Genomic DNA, 20,634 nt, shown 5'->3' with positions numbered 1-20,634 from the left:
TGACAAATTCTTCCTATCAGTGTCCTGCTGTGCAGGGGATGGCTGCAGCCAGGCAGCGTGCATCTTAACAAGGAGTCAACGTAGGGAAGCTTTTCCAGCATATTCTCAGAAAACTGATTGGAATCTTATTTTATTCTTACTTTACCTTGTAATTCTGTATCCATTTGAAGTGTCCAGTTATGTAAAGAAAGAAAAAAGACCACTAAGCAGAGGAAGAGAGGAAGCAACACATACATTACTTTATTACCATCCCCTAGGATCTGTACTAAGCGTACATTTTACTGAAATTAGGGCTAGAAGTTGCTCCTTTAGCAGCACCACTTAACTGACAGTTCATGAGGGGCAGGTGAGTCACAGGCAGTGTTTTACCATCTTGCTTCAGTTTACTGGTAAGCGTGTAGATGAAGTACAGCCTTCCTGTGCTTTACAGGCTGTCAAGTGTCCACAGTTCATAACTCCACTAAGGCACCTCCATGTCCTCCGTTGCTGAGAAGTGACACAGCTACAGAAATTGAAACCAAGTCCTCTGACATGTCCCCCAGAGCATGGTATGGCAGCTTGAAAGGACATGGGAAGGGTGAAACTCATTTCTACAGCTTCAGTCATTCCTGGAACAGGTATACAGGCCTCAGAATCTTGCCTTTTTCAATAGCATTAAAATAATACAAGTTAAAAAAAAACAGAACCTAAAAGAAGTTCTAAAACATCACCTTCAGAGCTGTAAAAAGCCAAAACTGATGCACTTCCTAACAGCACCAAACATTTGAAAGTCCTTGTTTCAGTCCCAAAGAACTGTTTAGAACAGTGAAGTAGCATCCAGTTCAGGCTGTATGCTGGTGTGTCATCTTCTCAGACATGAACCCCTGAGTACATCATTTGGTCACCCTGTGTTACCCCAAGAGGGGATGCATTAGCACTGTGTCCATAAATTGTTCTTTTAAGGAAAGCTGCTGGAGCCATTACTGCGGTGTGATCGGTTGGTATTCTGTGGTTAGCGCGTGAAGGCTGCAAGAGTTGTCCACTGGTAGGTGGAGGACTTAAGAACCGAGCGTCTTCAGCCAACCCAGTAATAGGAAGAGATGGAGCTAGAGTCATGCAGGTGTTGCTGGTCTGAGGACCACTACTCAGGCAGCTTCTGGTGGCAGAACTGGCGCTGGAGAGGCGAGAAGGAAGCTCAGGTTCTAGTAGCCAAGCCTGGCCGGGTGCAAGTCCACTTTGCTGCCCCTCATCCTGGGATTTTAAGCACTTGCAGCAGCAAATTCCAACACAGGCACCGCCAACAACAAACGCCACAAATACAGATCCAACAAGAAGGAACGGCAGGTACACGGGCACTGAAAGGGGAAGAGTGACATTAGCCAACGGTTCATTCGTGGGGTATTCTATGTTATATTCTGTTCTTCATTCCTTAAGGCATGCTTGCACCAGGGAGCAGGCCCGAGTAGTTTTACTCTCAACTCTGCTCTTGCTGCAGCAAGATTAGAAACTGGCAATTGCTATGGCAGGCTCATCTGAAAAAGCCTAAAGTACAGAGGGTCAGACCAGTCAGTCCTATAGCATCTGCCCTTAATATCCATGGTTCCAGCACCCGACTGTCACAGCTACTGTTCACTTGTGCATGATTAAGTAGAAATTCAGACTTGTACCCGAGTTTTAATGTACAGTTAGTACCTAAACTGCTCTTGGGTTGCCTATGGAATCTGGGTTTGAGGGCTACAAGCATTTTTACACTCCAGAAGTCAAAATGCATTACTTAGAGGCATCCACATGCATTAACAGACCAGTTAGCAACACGCATGTTCCACCAGGGATACAAACACCAGAGGTGTTACCAGATTACTCTGTTAGGAGCTTAGAGGCTTTTCTAAGAGTAGGACTGACAGAAAAGTCTTTTTGAGTGAAGCCCCAACTTATTCCCTCTTCCCAGCGAAGGGAACTGAGGGGCTCTGGCCCATGCAGCCACCAAAATAAGCCCTGTGCCAGGGCTCTGCGCCTTTCTGCTGCAGCGGTTACAGCTTGGGGCTCTGAAGGGCAGAGAAACAGAGGAAGGAGCTGGCTGATGCCACCAAGGGAAGGTTGCTACAGGGGCTGCAAAGAAGAAAGCACATCTGATACGCGCCCCTGCATCTGCTAGAGGCATGGGAAGCTTACCTGGCACTGGAGGCCTGGGGCTGGGCTGCTGATGGTCACCAGGGCACCGGCCCTGGTCCAGGCGGGCCTCTCGGGACGAGCAGCAGTAGCGCAAGCTGCAGGTCCCACAGCACAGCGTGGCCTCCGGGCCATCGTAGCGCTCGGGGCACTGGAAGCCGCGGTGCCAGCGCTGCGGGCTGCCAGCCCAGCCGTGGCAGAACTCCCCGGCCTGCCCAGGGCTGCGTGGCAGGGCCAGCAGCAGCACTAGGGCACCGAGAACCCCCCGTGCCATGCTGGGTCACGCAGGCTGTCTCACCTCCAGCCACTTGGCCCACGCTGCCCTTTTTTTCCCCCTTCTTTTTTTAAAAGCAGAGCACCCACCACCCCAGGCAGCTGCAGAGTGCAGTGCTCCCAGGCCACCGGCTGCCCACCAAGGCTCTGCCGAAGCTCCTATTTCAGGAGGTTTTATCTCTTGGCCTGTAACCCCCTCTAATCCCCTCTCTTTACAGCAACAAAGAAGGACCCACTAATTGAAAACCATTTGCAGCTACTCCAGCTCCACCTTCCTCATTTCCCTCCATCATTCCTGCAGGGAGCAGCCACCGGTTCCTGCTGGGGATGGCACATCTCAGGCTCATAGCTGGGCATTTCCACTAGCACAGCAGGGCTAGCAAGGCTAAGGAGTGCGGGATACAGAAAGCCCAGGGCTATGCTGGTACCAAAGCTTCATTCCTTGAGTAGCTGAAGTGTCAGAGGTGGGAGCTGGGGACTGAGCTGGGGAAAACACATGATAACAAGTGAGAAATAAAATTTCCAAAACAGAAAGAAAATACAGTGATAACCAGGTTCTAGTGGGCTCTACAGTGGAATTGGTACAAGCTGGTATCAAGGTAATTTTTACCTTGTTTATCGTGGATAATCAATTACATAAATACAAAGACGATTTTAATCTGAAAATGTAGCAAAAAAAAAAACAGTTTTGAAAGCTGTCAGTTGGTCTAATTTCTGTCTCTGTGGCTGAAAACCTACAGGCTGAAAATTTTAAAGGGTCTTTTGCACTTCTGCTTTCCCTACACACCGTGCAATCCATGAATTAAAAAGCACGTTTCAGGGGACAAAATGCCTATTTTAAGATCTCTAGAAGTTTCATCTACACAGGAAAATCCTACAGTGTTACAAAGACCCCACAGCAGCACAGGGGTGGTAGTGACCTCTTCATCTTTGAACGAAAAATAAAACCAGACCATGGTAATGTGTAGCACTGTTAGCAGCTTGCTTGAAGACTCCAAAACATATTCTTGAAAGTACACAAAAGCTGCTTCCCACACAATTTTTTAGGAGTGTTGTCATTGATGCAAACTTGTAGAGACATTTGCACAAAATTATCTCCCTTCTGATGATTTTTTGTTTTAATAGTAGATAACAGCTTGCACATTTATGCTTTATTAACTATTTCATAAGTTCAGTTGAGTCATATTTCAATCTGCCAAAGACATCAGCGCTCATCACCTTTGCCAGTCAGTGACCTTTCATGCATCATTTTTTAATTGGCTTTTTGGCAAACATGGTTAAAGAGATCCTCGGATTCAGAAATGTTAAATGAAATCTCTGTTTAGAAGTGGAGACCTTTCCAAATGCTGCTCAGGGCATTGAGATACGCATTTTGCCCTGCTGCATTTCAGCTCTGCAAGTGTAAGGTTGGCTGATGGCGTAGGACCTAATTCTATAAATCCCTGGGCACAATCTAGAAAATACTGAGCAGCTCCAACACCCTTTAAAAGACAGCCAGAGGTGAGTGATGTGCTGTCTTGGATTGGTCTCTGAAAGCACTGAAATAATGATACTTTAAGCCCTAAGCTGTGTTTGCCTTAAGGCAAATTCTAGTTTCTTCACACATTCAACCTCAGCACTATTAGGCCAGACTAAAGACTAACTTCTATTATTTGTTGTTATGGGAAGAAGCAGCCTCAGACAGGCTTTAAGCATGTGCTTAGCACTTTGCAGAGTTCATCATAATAAAATGTACTCAGTAAAGATAACGGGATGTAATTATTTCCTCCCATCTTCCACGTTAAGAGTATAAAGACACTTGCTAAGTCAGGTATTCAAATGCTAAGAAACTCCTAAAGTTGTTCATTGCATTAACACTTTGGATGATGGCTGACACGATTTCCCCTCTCTATCTTGAACACCATGGTCATTTATTACTTTTTCCTGCACAGGATGACACTGCCTCACTTAGCAGGGATAAACTCTTGGGAACTAAATGTGGAGTTCCTACTCAGGGTCTGCATGTGTGTTTGTGTGTGTTCCAGGGGGTGTTTGTTTCCCGATTCAAACTGTCTCATCTGCATTTTGTCATAGACCGTTCTGTGCTGTGATGTCCACTTAACCACTGCAGAAGCAGATGAATGTAATTGTGGATAAAAATTGTATATGCTTACATAACGTGTGACCTACTTTGAATTTTGACAGGATAAAAAGGGCTACGTGGATATATTGGGATGCTGGGTGTGGGGGAAATCATGAAAAAGCTGCTATTCTAATTCCTTATGTTCAGTCACTCTCAGCTTTCTTAGTCTTTCACCTGCCAGGGTGAAATTTTTCATACTTGTTCTTTGCCAGCTTGGGGAAGTTTTAAACAAAAGCAATCCAGCCTGTTTTGCATGAGAGGACAGTGATGATGTTTCCCATTAGTAACAACAACAAACAATCTTGTTACCTTTTCTGAGTGTCCCTGCAGCCAAACCAGCTTGAGCTTTGAATTTAGGAATTACCATGGAAATAGCCCGTAGAGAGAAGTCTTCTTTTCCACGGGAGGGTTGTTTCTCTTATTTAGGGAAATGTACATTCCCCCTCCTGTAATTTATGTAGGCAGCAAGGTGATTAAAAATTCCTGTTGTTCTAAGCAGAGAGCACAAAGTGGGAACTTCCTGATTTGCGGCTGCTTTGCCTTCCCTGCAGAGCCGTTGTTCAGTATCAGTATTTTACAGTCTTCTATGATGTTGAAGGTTGAACTCTGCCACCAGATTTCAGATATATTCTTGTAATTTCTTAATGCCAAGTGAACGTTCAATACAGAACAAGAAACAAGTGGATAACTACTCCCTCTCTGCTAACAGGAGCCTGCAGTCCAATGGTCAGATCATGTAAGGTGCTGATCAGTTCTCTCCTGGTGCCGCGTGTGCTACTTCCCTCTGACTTCAGGTCAGTCAGCACTGTGCTGGGTATAAATAAATAATATATATTTATTAATAAATATGTATAAATAAAATACAGGGGAATACGGGAGGCACAATGAGAACACCCTACAGTAACTTAGTTCTTTGCATTTCATGAGAGTGGCACTTGAGTAAATGCTGCCTATGAGAAATGATGCAAATATTCTATGATAGATAGCCAGGCACTCCATATACTTTATTTTTACCATGCTTGATGTGCATCATCAATGCCAGCTTTTAGCTGCAAGGCTGGGGGGGGGCCCTCTGCAACCCATTCTTCTGAATGTTTCAACACACGAGGGTGGAGTGCGGGTGTGTGGTGCTGGCCAGAGCGCCTCGGAGAACGAAGGTTTCCACTTAACCGCTGAACATACAGCAACCTCCTTCTCCCTGATCTCTCCACTGCCTTTATGCATGTTGAAAGATCAACACAAGAGGGAAGGAGCTAGTTGAGTGTGAGTGTTGACTTGAGAGAGGCTCAAAGGTGAAGAAAGAGATAATCAGACCTGTCTAAGCAAGGAAACAAGGAATGAGCCGGGGGGAGAGAGTAGGCAGGGAACCAGACTTGGGAGACTGAATTGTGGTGTGAATGGGCAGCCTGGTAAGGAAGGCTGAGTGAAGACACGTAGGAAGGAGAGTACTGCTCTGGAGACCTGGGGGGCTGCCTGTGGTGTCAGAAAGAGAAAACCAGCTGGAGCATCATGGAGTTCAGCATAAGCTGGAAAGCAACTGCTACCTGAGATGGCTGCTTCAGAGCTATTTAGGGGCTTCTGCACTCCTGCCTGCCTCTCCCTGTGCCGTCCACGCAGATGTAATCCAATGGATGAGGAGTTTAGGGGAGGCTGGTGACTGAGACTGACAGGGCAAAAGAATCACAGCAGGAGCCAAGACTCAGGAAAGATCGATGATTGTGATTTAGAGGGAAGAGGTGGGGACCGGCTGCCCAAGGCAGCTGGCGTGGAGCGGAGGTGCCCACTGGCTGGAGACGAGGGCTTGCTAGGCATGTTTTGCTGGGGGATTTCTGAGCCCAAACCGTGAGCCTCATGAGACTGAAAAACAATGCTGCCTCATAGCACTGGGCAGTTCTGCTCTCACTAAGCTGCTGAGGCCTGATTCTGTGCTCGCATCAGTGTAACGCAGCTGCAGGGAGCTACTCCTGGCACGTAGGCTGGTGCTAGCAGGTGAGAGTCCCAAAGGGCAGTCTTATTCTGGCTCTGTATAATGCAGACAGGGAGCTCCCTGCAGTGACTGCTTGCTAACTGAAGATTTGCCCTTTAGCAAGAGTCCCTTGATTAGTAATTATGGTAGTATTGCTTTATTATGTTATAATTAAGGAAGTGAGGAATGCAGGAAAATAAGACTAATTGAGGATAGAGCCAAGAGGCCCATGTGCCAAGGTGATGGGCAAGCACACGTCGTTACTGGAGGTGGATCAGTGAAGGGGTGTCATCCGTGAACCAGGGGACATGCTGGGGATACTTAACAAAATCCATGCTCTGCCCTTGTAATGAGGAAACTACAGGAGAAGGTAATAATTACTTGAGTGTTTAATATAATGAAGAGAACGCTGCAGTATCAGCTGTTTTCTGAAGGTACAGATTTAAACCTGGTGTCAGGTTTTCTTTTGTGATGTGGTACCAAGGTGTCCTTATGTTACTGAGAAAATAGCTCTCTGTAGTGTAGGCTTGCATGACTTCATCTGTTCTTTAAATGCTCTGGGCAGGTTTTAGGTGAAAACAGACTAGAGAATCAACAACATTAGTGTCTGTAAAAATGTACCCTGCCTCTGCAGAAGAAAACTAGCAGACCTGTAAGCTTGTTTGTTTAAAAAGGGACACAATCTCTGCATGTTTTCTATAGAAACAATTACTGCCTATTAGAAGCCTGTTGGCTGGCTTTAGTGCTGTGTGCTCATGTGAGCAGTGTCCTGCTGATGCGTGGCTTTACTTTATCAACACGACTGCAGATAAGAATGATGCCAGAGCAGGCACCGTGGAGCGTTAGGAATGGAGGGTGCTGGCTGCAGTAGCCAGCTCTCCTTAGGACTGGAGAGCTCTCCAATTTACTACCTTTTTTTTTCTTCTTCTTCTTTTTAGACAGGTTAGCTTTTTTCTTTTTAAACTGAGCTGCAATTTTAACTGAGTTTCAATTTCAGAAATGTTCACAAAGCTTCCACAAGCAAAAAAAGAAAGAAAAAAAAAGACAACAAACATGTTGGCATTCTGCTTTGAGAGGTGCATGAAAAAGGTGACACCTCTCTCTCTGATCTATATGTACAGTTACAATAGTTGTTGTGTATACCTAATACTCACAGTCCCACATGATCCACGTGTAATGACTTGCCTAGTCACAAAAATCTAAATGGAGCCTATATTTTACATTCTCATTTTCTCACCTCTTTAAAAACAAAATCAAGGAATATTAAAACCAGTCAGTACTGTTCGTCCTTCTCACCAAAGAGAATGGGACAGAGGTGGCTCACATCGGTGGATTTAACACTGTTAGTCCTTTTGGGGGCATTATTTTTTGACTGAATCAGCAATTTCCAACAGACTTCAGTAAAAAGCCAGGTCTTGAATTTTCCTTGAGTTAGATTTTGGCAGCCCGTTCCCTCCTGGTGATTTTCCTTCTTCTCCCAACTGCATGTCTGTTTTCTCATGCCTGAAGAACCAGCCTCATTTCTGCACTTTTCTACCACAAGTCTTTTGAGGGAGGAAATTAGGTGTTCATGTGTTCCCTGCTGGCCTCTTCCCTCTGGAATGAGCCCCCTCTTCATGTCAGCAAAAGGCTGGACAGTCCAATGCCCCCCCCACCCTACAAAGACAAACCACCTGTTACAAGTGGTTACGAGAAAAGAGACTGGCAGAACTCGCTGAGATGGTGATTTCCTGAGGTGTGCGTTTTGAAGGGTTGTTCAGCCTGAATGCTCTTGATTGTTCATACACAATAGGCCTGATTTTCAAGAGGGGACGAGTCCTGGGAGTCAGCAGGAGCTGCCGGAGCTCCGTCTGTGTGCAGATGAGGGTGAGCTCCGTCTGTGTGAAGATCAGGCCCAGGCGGTGCTGAACAACGCTGCCGTTGCAGATGGAACATGAGAATCAAAGACAGTAAGAGCTGAGACAAACTTTCACTGCCAACTCAAATCACAATGTGTTTGGAGTTCAAACAAGTTCAATATTTTTTTTATTTAGTTAGTTTTAAGTTGTTTTTTTTTTCTTTTTGGAGATGCAGCTGCTTCAGAGTTTAAAGGATTAGAAGCCTGAAATGCTGGAAATCTCACAGGAAAACCTGCTCTTAAAATCTCCAGCTCTGAACTGGATGAGTGTATGACCCCTTGGGCTCTTATTATTTTCTGTTGAATTTTTCTGCAGTAGGCATTTTCTCACTAAGTATAAAAGACTGCTATCAGAGGCTTGGTGCTTGTATCTGAACCGAGGTCAAGTCACTGAGAAGTATCATGACAGCTTGAGTCATGCTTCATATGCTTAACTCAAGGTCTTCACAGGCATTTGGGTTCATCAGAGCATGGTCAGGAATAAGCCCTGACAGGGTCTGTTAGGCTGTGGAACAGCGATTTCATTTGTATTTCTGTGTATGTGTTACCTCACTGTCAGTCAAGGAAACTGTGCAAGGTGCTGGATCAACTAATAAGGAAATAGTTTCTGCCCTAAGTTGCTAATAGTCTTCGTGTGAGGCGAAGTCATGAAGATTCTGGAAACTGGTTGAGGAAAAGGCTGTGAAGATGCTTAAAATAAAAGAAAGTTATGCTTGATAGGAAAGAGAATAAGGAGTCAGCAGGGAAGACTCAGAGAGAGGGGTAAGCAGACAGAATAGGGTTATATTTATCAAGGTGACAACCGTAACAATATGTTGAAAGTCTGGCAGTGCTTCTCCTAAGAACACTTGAAACACTGAAAATAAAGACAAGAAAATGACTAGATAATTTCATGCAGGAATACATCCTTCACGGTTACATTAAGAAAAGAAGATGGGATAAAGTAGACACCTTTCTAAATCGCTTTCCTGTTTAAATTTCTATAGAGGCAAGGGGATGTAGGAAATGGGGGTTTGGGACATAATAGCTGTGAGTTCCAGGTTTTAGTCAGTCCCAGAGAAAGGGAGCCAGACACACAGAAAATATGCAAACCAGCGAAGAGGCAGCCCTTTCAAAACCACCAGGTCACCTAAGGGTTTTCGGAAGCCAGTTGAGGCGGGTGATGACTGACCTAGACCAGGTCAGTCCCAGTGCTGTACTTAGGCTGCAGGCACTGTATTGGAGATTAAATGAAGCAGTGATTTAGTTGTCCATTGCAAGACTCATTCTTCTGTTTCTTGGTACAAATCTTAATAGTGCTTTCTGGTTACTGCTTGTTTCTTCCTCGAAATTACTCTGATGTCTCTTGTGATTGTCTCTCTTGACGCTTTCTTAAATGCTGCAGACGCAAGTCGCGGTCTGCTTGGCAGTTCGGCGATTGCTGTGACACTTGAGAGAAACCTTATATGCCATCAGTCACTTATCGCTGCTTGGAATTTGCTGGCAGACCATGTGCCACTCATACATTCGCTGTGGAATTGGCTTTATCTTCACTGGCTTGTGGGTTGGGGACCGCCTGTCACAATCCCGTATTTTAATCCTTCTTTTTGTGATTGTACTGGCAAGATGCATCACGGCATAGCACCGGGGTAGTCAACAATCACTGGTGTGGATGTCTCGGACTGTAAGCCATGAAACTGCCTTGAGGAACAAGGGAAGACCCCTGTGAGCATGGGCTGCAGACCCCCCCACCTCCAGGCTATTTGTCCAGATTTCTCGCAGAAGAATGTGTGAGCAAACCTTGTGAAGGTGAATGTTGTTTGTTGCTTCAGTTTCAAACTACAGCTCCGCCACGCAGACAGTCGTAAAAGGGGAACTCACCAGGATACCCTGGTCCAACCAAGGGAGAATGTAAAAATGTTGAGGTGTTGGAGTGAGTCCAGAGGAGGGCGACCAAGCCGGTGAAGGGTCTGGAGGGTCTGACCTCCGAGGAACGGCTGAGGGATCTGGGGGTGTTTAGCCTGGAGAAGAGGAGGCTCAGAGGTGACCTTAGTGCAGTCTACAACTACCTGAAGGGAGGTTGGAGCGCAGTGGGCGTCGGCCTCTTCTCCCAGGCAACCAGTGATAGGACAAGAGGACACAGCCTCAAGCTTGGCCAGGGGAGGTTCAGGTTGGACATTAGGAAGCATTTCTTCTCAGCAAGGGTCATTAGCCATTGGAAGGGGCTGCCCAGGGAGGTGGTGGAGTCCCCATCTCTGGAGGGGTTTAAGAAAAGCCTGGACATGGCCCTTAGTGCCCTGGTCTAGTTGCCATGGTGGTGTCAGGGCAACGGTTGGACTCGATGATCCCAGAGGGCTCTTCCAGCCTGGTTGATTCTGTGATTCTGTGATTCTGTAAAGAGCCGGTTCCTCAGCTGAAATAAAACTTTTCAACTTGATTAATCATCAGCTGAAGGTTTCACCTAAAATCTTTTATTTCTTTGACAGAGAAGATAAAAATAGCCCGTTTTTTTCCATTTGCCATATGTATTCACCTGTCCCATTAGCAGCAACGGCAAATTTTACTACCTTTTTCTCCTGTTAGCTGTCTAGAAAGAACAAAGCTACGCAACACCAAGCTGGACCCTGTTTTGTCTTGCATGATATCAACGTATGTATTACATTAATTTCAATTGCAAAACCAGCAGTGCAATTCCCTTGTTTTCAGATCAAGCCATTGATCATATTCCCGGCGTTCCCCTGAAAGTAAGAAGGTTGCACATTTGAAACAAAGGGCACTATTTGGTCTGCATATCTTCATTAGTTATTCGGGTCTGGGCTGAGTGTGCAGAAACAGCCATGGGGTGAGTCCATCCCTTGACTTGTTACCTAGGCAAGTGTGATATGAACTTACTGACACTTAATGAAGATAGAACTCGAGGATGAGATTTTATTTGTCTGTTTATTTTGCAGAGTCATTTTTCACAGTAGAGTTCCACTTTGATATTGTAACAAATTCATGAGATCGGCTGTACTGTTAGGCAGAAATAACCTGCTGCACAGACAATCTGGTGGGACAGGAACAGGAAGACATGGCAGAGATAAGACATGGAATTGTAAGACTAAAGAACGAGTCTTCAGCTGCTCAAGTGAGGCATGTGTTATATATGAATTAATTTTGTAATCTCAGCTGGGTGACATTTTCCCAAATGCAGAAGTGTCACCGAATGGAATTATTCGTTGTGCTTGGCACGCTCCCCAGAAGAGGATGTTGCCAGTAAGGGCTGATGACATGCTAGGTCAGGACTGCAGTGCACTGTTGAGCCTTGAGACTGAAATAAGGGCTGCTGCATGTCAGGGTTGAGTTTGCAGAGCTGGGGGGGGGCAGCTTGCGCTCTGCCTCTGACACAGAGCATGTTCTGAACACGTTACTAAAAACCACTGATGGCTTTTCTGACACAAACAGCACATGTATGAAACCTCCACTCTGCCAGTTCCTCTTTCGATTCAGGTGGTTAAACTGAACTTGAGGCTTTCAGTTTTACTAATTGAAACTTACAGTTGATAATTTGTCTCACAACAGAAACTCAGAGTGGGCCTGAATAATTAGCTTTATTCTCTCCATATGACCCTGAAGTCAGAGGAGCAAGAAGCAGAAAGACATCCCATCCATTTTAGAGCCAACAGAGTGGCTCCTGTTCTACCTCCAGCTGTTGGTGTGTGGCTGGTGCTTCTCTGGGGGCTGGTCCCCCTTGCAGGTAACTGAAACAACTCCAGCAACCTCTGGAGATGTGGCTAGCCCAGGATCAGGAAGCTGATCCTCTATGCACATCCCTCCTTGGCCATAGCAGAGGAGAGAGTGTTCAAGAAAAGAAAATCACAATAAAATCCAACTAACTTCAAACAAAAGAGATCTGGTAGAACATCCTTCCAGCACATGATTGTTTCCTATGGCATGTTGCCTAGTGCTCTGCTAGTAATCTTAAGTATGACAGATGAAGTTTGACATGCACAGTGACTGAGAAAAATTGCTGGTTGTCAGAACATCCAGCAGCCAAGACAACAGCTGTGTTTATTGACTTCCAAACTGCAATATAATCTTCGTTATTGGTAAACCCAGTGTTCTCCAACCTGATACTCTCTGTGGAAGCACAGCTAATGGCCTTACAGAAAGGATGGCAGCTCAGCTTCATACTGATCCTGCATATTAAACGGTACCACACTGATGTATTGCTGTACCTTTTTTTAAGAACTGATGTTCTTCCTGTCTTTAAATTGCTCTGGTTTGAGGTCTTATAGCCAAAAGCAATCAACAGATAAAATCCACAAATGTGCATATTAGAAAATAAAGATATAATAGGAGAGTACAAGGAGAGTAAGAAATTATTCACACTAATGGAAATAATAGAAATATTAATAGAATTCTTACACAGATTGATTTATTCCCATGCTGGGATGTTTCCGACAGATGGCACAAGCATTGCTGGAGAAATCATAGGAAGGAAGATCATTTGGAATCTCGTTTGCAATCTTGTACATAAATAGCCTGAGCAGACTAAAACTCTTGTTCAGTAAAGTATTTTGTTTAATGTTACAAAATACATAGTGATTGGTAGCAAATTGTAGATGTTATCAAAGCATTTCTCACTGGACTGAATTTCTTGCTGGAACAAGTAAGTTCTCCCTGCAAGGGGATTTCTGAGGAACAGGTAATTTCAAAGCCATAAAGGGGTAGATTCTGTCTGGCATCCAAGATGAACTGAGCATTGAAGTATTTATGAGGGAGGTAATTATGTGTTTTGGGAACTAAGAATAGAAAGCTGAGAAATCCACAGCTAAGGTACAAACTGATTAGTTCTCTGTTTTGTATGTGCACCATCTTGTGAAAGGGGGGTTGATGAAGAAAAAAAGGAGGAACATCAGTGTCACGTATGATTGTGAACATCTTAGTAAAAGGATTTAAGGTTTATGATTTGTTTTTCTTCACTTGGCACAGTTTTGTTTCCAAAATGATCATACTCCTTTCCTTTGAGGCTCCTGAGCTACATTCACTACAGATGTGCATGGCATAGTTCATGGGGCACAGCATGCCCTGTAGGGTGCCAGGAATAACTGATCCATGGACTGGCTTAGGGGAAGCTCTTTGCTTTCGAAACGTTAAGTGAAACAAATGTTGCAGACTAGCTTTGTTATACAGATCCTGAAATCTGAACAAAATAAAAAACTGCTTTTCATCCGTATGAAAAGAAACTTTATTGGATTTTTCCTCAACTTTGTTTTGTTCTTCAGTTAAAATCTTCATCCATGGGCTGGAAGGTCATATTTTTTCTGCTTTGTGAGTCTTTTTGTTTTTCATTTAAACCTTTTAGAGAGTTGAGTAGGCCAAGATGGTCCAGGAAAATGAAATACGAGCTCTAGACCTAGGCTTGCTCTGTTGATGAGCAGTTGAATTGTCGTGACCTTTGAAGTATCTAGCTTGGGTTCAGCAGAAAAGAGAAAAAAGAAGGAGGAAAGATTTCTGCTGAAAACAAACTAGGAAGAATTTGCTTTGCAGTGTTGGGTCAGGTACATGCTGCTGGTCTGTCCAGGCTAATTAAGTTCTAAGCCAGCCATGTTTTGTTGATATAGATTACATTATAGTGTCCATCTTCTTCTAGACGCCATATGGTCTCATTAGCATGATAAAGTAATAGTTGCACAGATTATAGTAAGTGTAAAGAGAAGAATTCTACCTTTAAGTGTCAAGGCTAAATTTTATGTTCTGTGTCTTATTAAGATAAAAAAAAAAACAAACCCAAGGACTTTATTTTGTGACTCACTCCCCATATTCTTTTCGGTTTCCTAGGCAGGTATCTTACACTTCTTACATTCATCCCACTGCTCACATAGTAATCACTGGTGTGAGCACCCACCTAATTCTGCCAAAGGTTTTACCATAGGAAGTTACCAGCACTCCTGCCTGTTCAAAGAATCACAGAATCACAGACTCAATCAGGTTGGAAGAGCCCTCTGGGATCATCGAGTCCAACCATTGCCCTGACACCACCATGGCAACTAGACCATGGCACTAAGTGCCATGTCCAGTCTTTTCTTAAACCCCTCCAGAGATGGGGACTCCACCACCTCCCTGGGCAGCCCCTTCCAATGGCTAATGACCCTTGCTGAGAAGAAATGCTTCCTAATGTCCAACCTGAACCTCCCCTGGCCAAGCTTGAGGCTGTGTCCTCTTGTCCTATCGCTAGTTGCCTGGGAGAAGAGGCCGACTCCCACTTCACTACAACCTCCCTTCAGGTAGTTGTAGACTGCACTAAGGTCACCTCTGAGCCTCCTCTTCTCCAGGCTAAACACCCCCAGCTCCCTCAGCCGTTCCTCGTAGGTCAGACCCTCCAGACCCTTCACCAGCTTGGTCGCTGGGTCAAGAAGACTGGGTCAGTAAGGGTTTGGTACGTAGTTGGCCGTATGTGCCCAAGTTCCCGAAGTGGAACTCTCTGGGAATCTGTTGTGTTTCCCTTCTGAGATTTCATATTCAAGAGAAAGTGTGGGAAAAGTGAGAAATGGGAGTTGTTAGTAAGTGTTTATTTTCTGGCAATATAAGTATAAACCAGTTCTTATGAACTGGAATGACATTATCCCGGGGCAACAACGTTCTGCTTGTGGGTGGGTGATGCAATGGGCTTTTCAAACCGATTTGTCATCTTGAGTTGAGGACAATAGTGCCAGACTGGCCGTGGATGAGTAAACGTGATAGGTTTGCAAACAACAGTACAGACCTATATCTGATAAACACTTTCTGCTCGACAGTTTCCAGTGACACTGCAAGTGTGAGCCAGCTGGCTGCTGTCTTCTTCACTTTGCATGGGTTTTTTGTCCAAGGGCATGAAAGAGGCTTGTGCTTCTTCACACTATGGACTTTGTCACTACTTCTGGGGAGCTAAGAGCATGAAGAGTTGCTGGACAAATTGTCCTCTGTCCAATTTGCTTTTAGAGTGTCCTTGAAGTACTTTGTTAGACAACCACATATTATTTTTCCAGTTCACTGTAGAGAAACATTCATGCTTCATCTACCCACATACAAGCTTTAATAGGTGTTCAGTCGGCGCTAGGCAGGACTTCGTCACGGGACAGTATTGTCCAACAGGCTGAGCAAGAGATGGATGGGACACACCATTCTTCACTGCTTCTTCCATTGCTCTTCAGTTAAAGCAATCTAAGTTGTGACACGTAAGTTAAAGAGACTATTCCCTGCACTAGCCCCAAAATTAAGATTGCTTTCTTTAAGAAGAAGAAGACAGCCCCGATCACAGCACATTACAGAGCAATGTGCTTGGCCTTAAGGGCTCCTGTGGGTGTGGGGATGGGGGGTGCATAAGAATAAAACCAAACCAGCCAATCCATTCACATGGGTCCGGGACTATTGGAACAAGACTGGCCAGGCCACATCAAACCAGTGTGGTGGTAACTGGTATGGATGGATGTGAGGATTCCTCCAGTGCTGAACTAGTCTATGTGGGCTGGTACTGGTGTTTGCAAATTCTCAGGCAGATCTAGGCAAAGGACAGCAGAGAGTGGAGAGAGATTGGAGCCATTGTCATGCCTATCCCTGGGGAAACTGCTGATGCTGAGATCGTTGTTTCCCTCCCTGCCCCTTCACCCTTCTCCAATATTTTTTCCATCTTGTTTCTGGAAGCCGTTTTGACCCTGTCAGCAGCGAACAGAGGTGGCATGGAAGTTCGGGGATGGTATCCCTTAGAAATGTAACCTAACAAAGCACATTGCAACTTAGAACCAGTGCACATTGGAACAGGCCAACATGGCTCATGGGCAACTGGCTTCAGAAAGATCAGGGAGCCCCACTGGAAAAAGGTATGAGCTGGCTGTCCTTAGAGACACAAGGAAAAACATATACATTCAGTTTGCCTTCCCTTGAAGTTTGCCATTGTCCCTATACATAAAACCGCCAAAGATTTCACCAGACAATATTATATTTTTAATATAAGTACACAGTCATCTTGCTGTCATTTCCTATCACTCAGTGAGTTGAAGCACTCCACACACCGCCGGTGACAAATACCGTGCAATTGTTCATCTCTGTTCCCTAGGGTGCTTTCCCTGACAATGGGATGACTCAGCTCAGTAATGTTGACTAGATGAGCACATAATTTCACAATAAAGTAATCAGTCACTTTTTTAAAAAGGGCAAATTTAGGCAGCCACTTGGAAGAAAAAAAGCAAAGTGCAGCCTAAAATTCCTTTTATTTACAGTGGGAAATAAAGCATGAATAGGATGATTGGAACTGTAATTAAACAAGAGAGTCAAATCCACAGATATGCATGACATACAGAAGGAGGCTCTCAGAGAGACAGCATAGAAGAATCCTGAAGTATTTTTTCCACTGCAAGCCCTAGGGACATTCCTCCTTAATTTGATCTCTGACAAGAAGCTGTCTCCAAAAGCCCCTCTGTTTACCCTTGAATAAAAGCTGGGCCTCAGGAAAAGGTCTAGCTAATTTTCTCACTAAACAGATCCTGCATACAAGGTGCACGCGTAGATACTGAAATTTGAGCTTCATTACAAATGGGAAAAAACAATTTTCGAAGTACGGCAGGGGAAAACCCCAGAGGAGATTCTGTCTGCAGCCAAGTAAAGCTTGAGTCTGGCTCCAGTCCTGAATCCTATCCCTTTCTGTCATTTGCCAAACACCATCTCAGTCCTCCAGATGCTGCTAACATCCCAATATCATACTGCATTTAAGTACCATCCCTGCTCTCCTTCCCTGTATTATACAGCTCTTGGCATGTTTTCAGCAGCTTTCCTAAACCCACACCCGAATTCACTCTGCTGGTTTCAATAGCTTGCTGAGAGGCAGATAATCCCCCCTTTGTCGCTATGGAGTGAGTCCTGTCTCCAAAAAAGAACAACTCAATTTCTTCAAAGAAAAACAGTAAGGAATAAATTTGCCACTGCTCACAAGCTTGATTGGGTCAGAACTTTGTGTGCTGCAACAAAGAGTTTGTTAGTATTGCAAAGAATATTCTATTCCATCTCTCTGCCATACATATTTTAATGCACTGGATCACTTGTATTTTGTTAGATCGTGTCTTACGTTAGCGGACGAGTACCCGTCAGATCCTTATGAAGTACCTGCTCTGCTTTGGATCTAATTCAATACGATCTTTTTTTTTCTTTTTCTATTGTATAAGAGGTCTCAGTGCCCCTACCTGTTTCCAGACGTAGCAAGACAGCCGGCCAAATTCAGCCCTCAGCTAACCTAGCGCAGTGCCAAGGCGAAGAGAACCATTCCCAGCTCTCAGTCATTGATTCGTTCATGCAGAGCTTTAATCCAGCTGGGAGCCCAGTGTGCAATGGAAACTGTTAAAGAAAAGTTCCAGGAAACAACTTTCTCACTTGACAGCAGGGCGAGAATAGCTCTGTGTCCTTAGGGAAGCCCAGGATCTGTGGTGTTTGAAGACTGAGCGGCTTTATCCTTCGCAAACAGAGATAGACGCATCCTGCAAAACATCACCTACAGAGGTTTGTTTCAAACTGTAAACACATCTGCTTTGGCCTTGCTCAGACTTCTCTCACGGTCCCATTCCATGAATGTTCATGCAAGTGAGTTCTCAGTAACCCGGCTCTTTGCAAAAGTCAGGTTTGTATCTCTTTTCTCAAGTAAATTTTATATGAGCATGCCTTGTGATGTTCAGGGAGACTCTTTCTATTCAGGGCGTAGAAACAATGCCTCTTAATGATAAGTCCATTAAAAACCAAGAAGTGCAGCTCAAATTGCAAGGCAATAAGCGAGAATAATCTTATAATTTTGAAAAAAAACAATGCATCTGAGAAATATCACAACCTGCTCCTAGGTATTCACTAGAAAAGAGAAGAAACTTCACTGGATGAACTATGTGTTATGAAAGTCTTCAGTTCGGTTCCAAGAGCAACAAACCAGATGAAGCTGTGTGTTCACCAGTTAGCTCCCTAAACTCTGCTGGAAGTGGACCTAAGTGTCAAGCGATTTCATCGGAGTTGTTAGGGTGACATTTTGTTGTCTTTCCATTAAAAACACCTGGTCACAGCAACTGCAAAGGACAAAAAAAACCCCACTCTACCGAACATTTCCTTCCCTCACATCTCCTTGGTGATTTTCCATCTCTGCAAGTGATGCTTTAATTAACTAAAAACCTTCGACTCCAAGCAGGCTGGAGGTGCTGTCCCACAGCCCCATCACAGCATGGCTAGCAGATTATTAATCTAAAGCAAAGGAACACAACCAGGAGTCTAAAAATACCTGGGACACCTGAGTTGCTCTGTTTGATTGCACTGAATTTAGCGGAGGAAAGGGATGGTCCCTGCACGCAGGTTGCTTGGTGCCTTTTTGTTTTCACAAGCTCTTCTACAGTGTAAAACCTTTTGAAGGGGAGATCAGGGGCTAGACTGGATTTTTTAATTACTTTAGCAGTATCACCTCAGAGGCAGAACATGTTGTGCTAGTCCTGCGGCTCCTTCGGTAGTACAAGGGATGAACTGACTGTGTTTTGTCAAGCATATCTCTTGGTGTCCTGTGACGTGGAAGACCTAACTGCAGTACGGCATCGGCAACCAGGTGTGAGGAACCCAGACTTGACCTTAGTGCAGTCTACAACTACCTGAAGGGAGGTTGTAGCGCAGTGGGAGTCGGCCTCTTCTCCCAGGCAACCAGCGATAGGACAAGAGGACACAGCCTCAAGCTTCACCAGGGGAGGTTCAGGTTGGACATTAGGAAGCATTTCTTCTCAGCAAGGGTCATTAGCCATTGGAAGGGGCTGCCCAGGGAGGTGGTGGAGTCCCCATCTCTGGAGGGGTTTAAGAAAAGCCTGGACATGGCACTTAGTGCCGTGGTCTAGTTGCCATGGTGGTGTCAGGGCAATGGCTGGACTCGATGATCCCAGAGGGCTCTTCCAACCTGATTGATTCTGTGATTCTGTGACCCAGACACATGGCACTAAGAAGATCATCGCTGTCCAGGGGATGTCAGCAGAAAAAGGTGTAAGAAATGGTACAGATTTTTTCCATGAGGTATTTTCCAGACCTTCAGGGGAAGTTCATTAGTTGCATAATATTGGGTCTCTTGGCAGAGGCTGTAATTATAATGATGCTGCAACTCATCACATAAGGACCCTGACACCACCTCATGATATCTAAACTCACTTTAAAAAATTTCCACTGAAGGGCCCTTTAGAACAAGAACCGTTCCAAGGGTTAAAGTAAAGTTTGCAGGAGCCCATACCCAGTTCTGCTTTCATGCTTCTCAGCAGCCTCATATTCCCTGAATTAAGTTACTTTTAAATTTTTCTTCTCTGGGAAGACAATTCCGAATCTATTTGCGACAGTCACAATTCTAAAATATGGGCAAAATCTGTGCTCCCTAAGGCTATTTCTTGAGACAGCTATTTCTTGAGTAGCATTAAAGTGAGAAAAACAAATGCTGAAGGCCAAATTCATGCCTGGTGTCATTCGACTGACCGTAGCATCAGTGCACCAGCAATGGACTTGGCCATGCACATACATTATGCTGTCTGCTTCCAAACGGACAGAACCCAGCGTCTGGGCAGGACTGCGTGCGTACTGACTGGAACTGGTTATTGAATTGTCTCTAAACCCACCACCTCAATGTGTTTTTGGCCCCATTCTCTTTCTAACACTTGTAAAGGAGACTCCCCTTGTCAACAGCCCCTTCGGCACTCCTGTGCCAGGAGCTTAGCAGTGTGGGTGTCTAGTAATGTCCCCTCCCATCCTTCACGCAGTAAAAGTGGCACAATAAATTGTTTTTTTTGCAAATGTTTTCCAGACAAAATGTAATTTTCATCTGCATTACACAAGATTTCACTGTTTTGTTGATTGGGATTTATTGTGGTAGACTTTAGCTGCCTGTTAAGCACTTCCTAAATGGTGAGTGACTAATAAAAATGAAATTACAGGAATTGCTTGATGTGGGACACACCATACCTACAATTTAGCTTACCTTTCCCTGCAAACTAAAGATCTTCAAACTGGTGTCCAGACTGCAAAATAATTTTAGAAAGCCACTCTTCTATCAGTAAAAAGCTACTGATGACTCCACCTCATATTTTAAAAGTGCTTTTCTGGTACCTAGAAAATCCAGCTGTTTCTTTCACTGCTCTGCCTCCAGTTTACCACAGCAGCCATGTTATTTCTTATTATGGAGTGAATGCTCTGATGGAGCTAATGCAGTGGAGTTTGATTTTTTTTAAGCTAATGCAGTGGAGTTTG

General features: G+C 44.6%; 1 protein-coding gene across 1 annotated transcript; it reads right to left on the bottom strand.

Annotated features, from left to right (window-relative positions):
• Window positions 1–849: 849 nt before the first annotated feature.
• LOC137668283 (protein shisa-1-like) lies at window positions 850–2,422 on the bottom strand. Its single transcript, XM_068409686.1, has 2 exons — window positions 2,152–2,422; window positions 850–1,334 (listed from the first exon to the last, which is right to left on the bottom strand). Exons 1-2 carry the CDS (start codon window positions 2,420–2,422, stop codon window positions 850–852), a joined length of 756 nt encoding a protein of 251 aa, XP_068265787.1.
• Between the last annotated feature and the right edge of the window lie 18,212 nt (window positions 2,423–20,634).

Source organism: Nyctibius grandis, chromosome 10 (genome assembly GCF_013368605.1).
Source record: "Nyctibius grandis isolate bNycGra1 chromosome 10, bNycGra1.pri, whole genome shotgun sequence".
Lineage (NCBI taxonomy): Eukaryota > Metazoa > Chordata > Aves > Nyctibiiformes > Nyctibiidae > Nyctibius > Nyctibius grandis.
The sequence above is the reverse complement of the archived record's forward strand: the minus strand, read 5'-3'. Positions and strand labels throughout refer to the sequence as shown.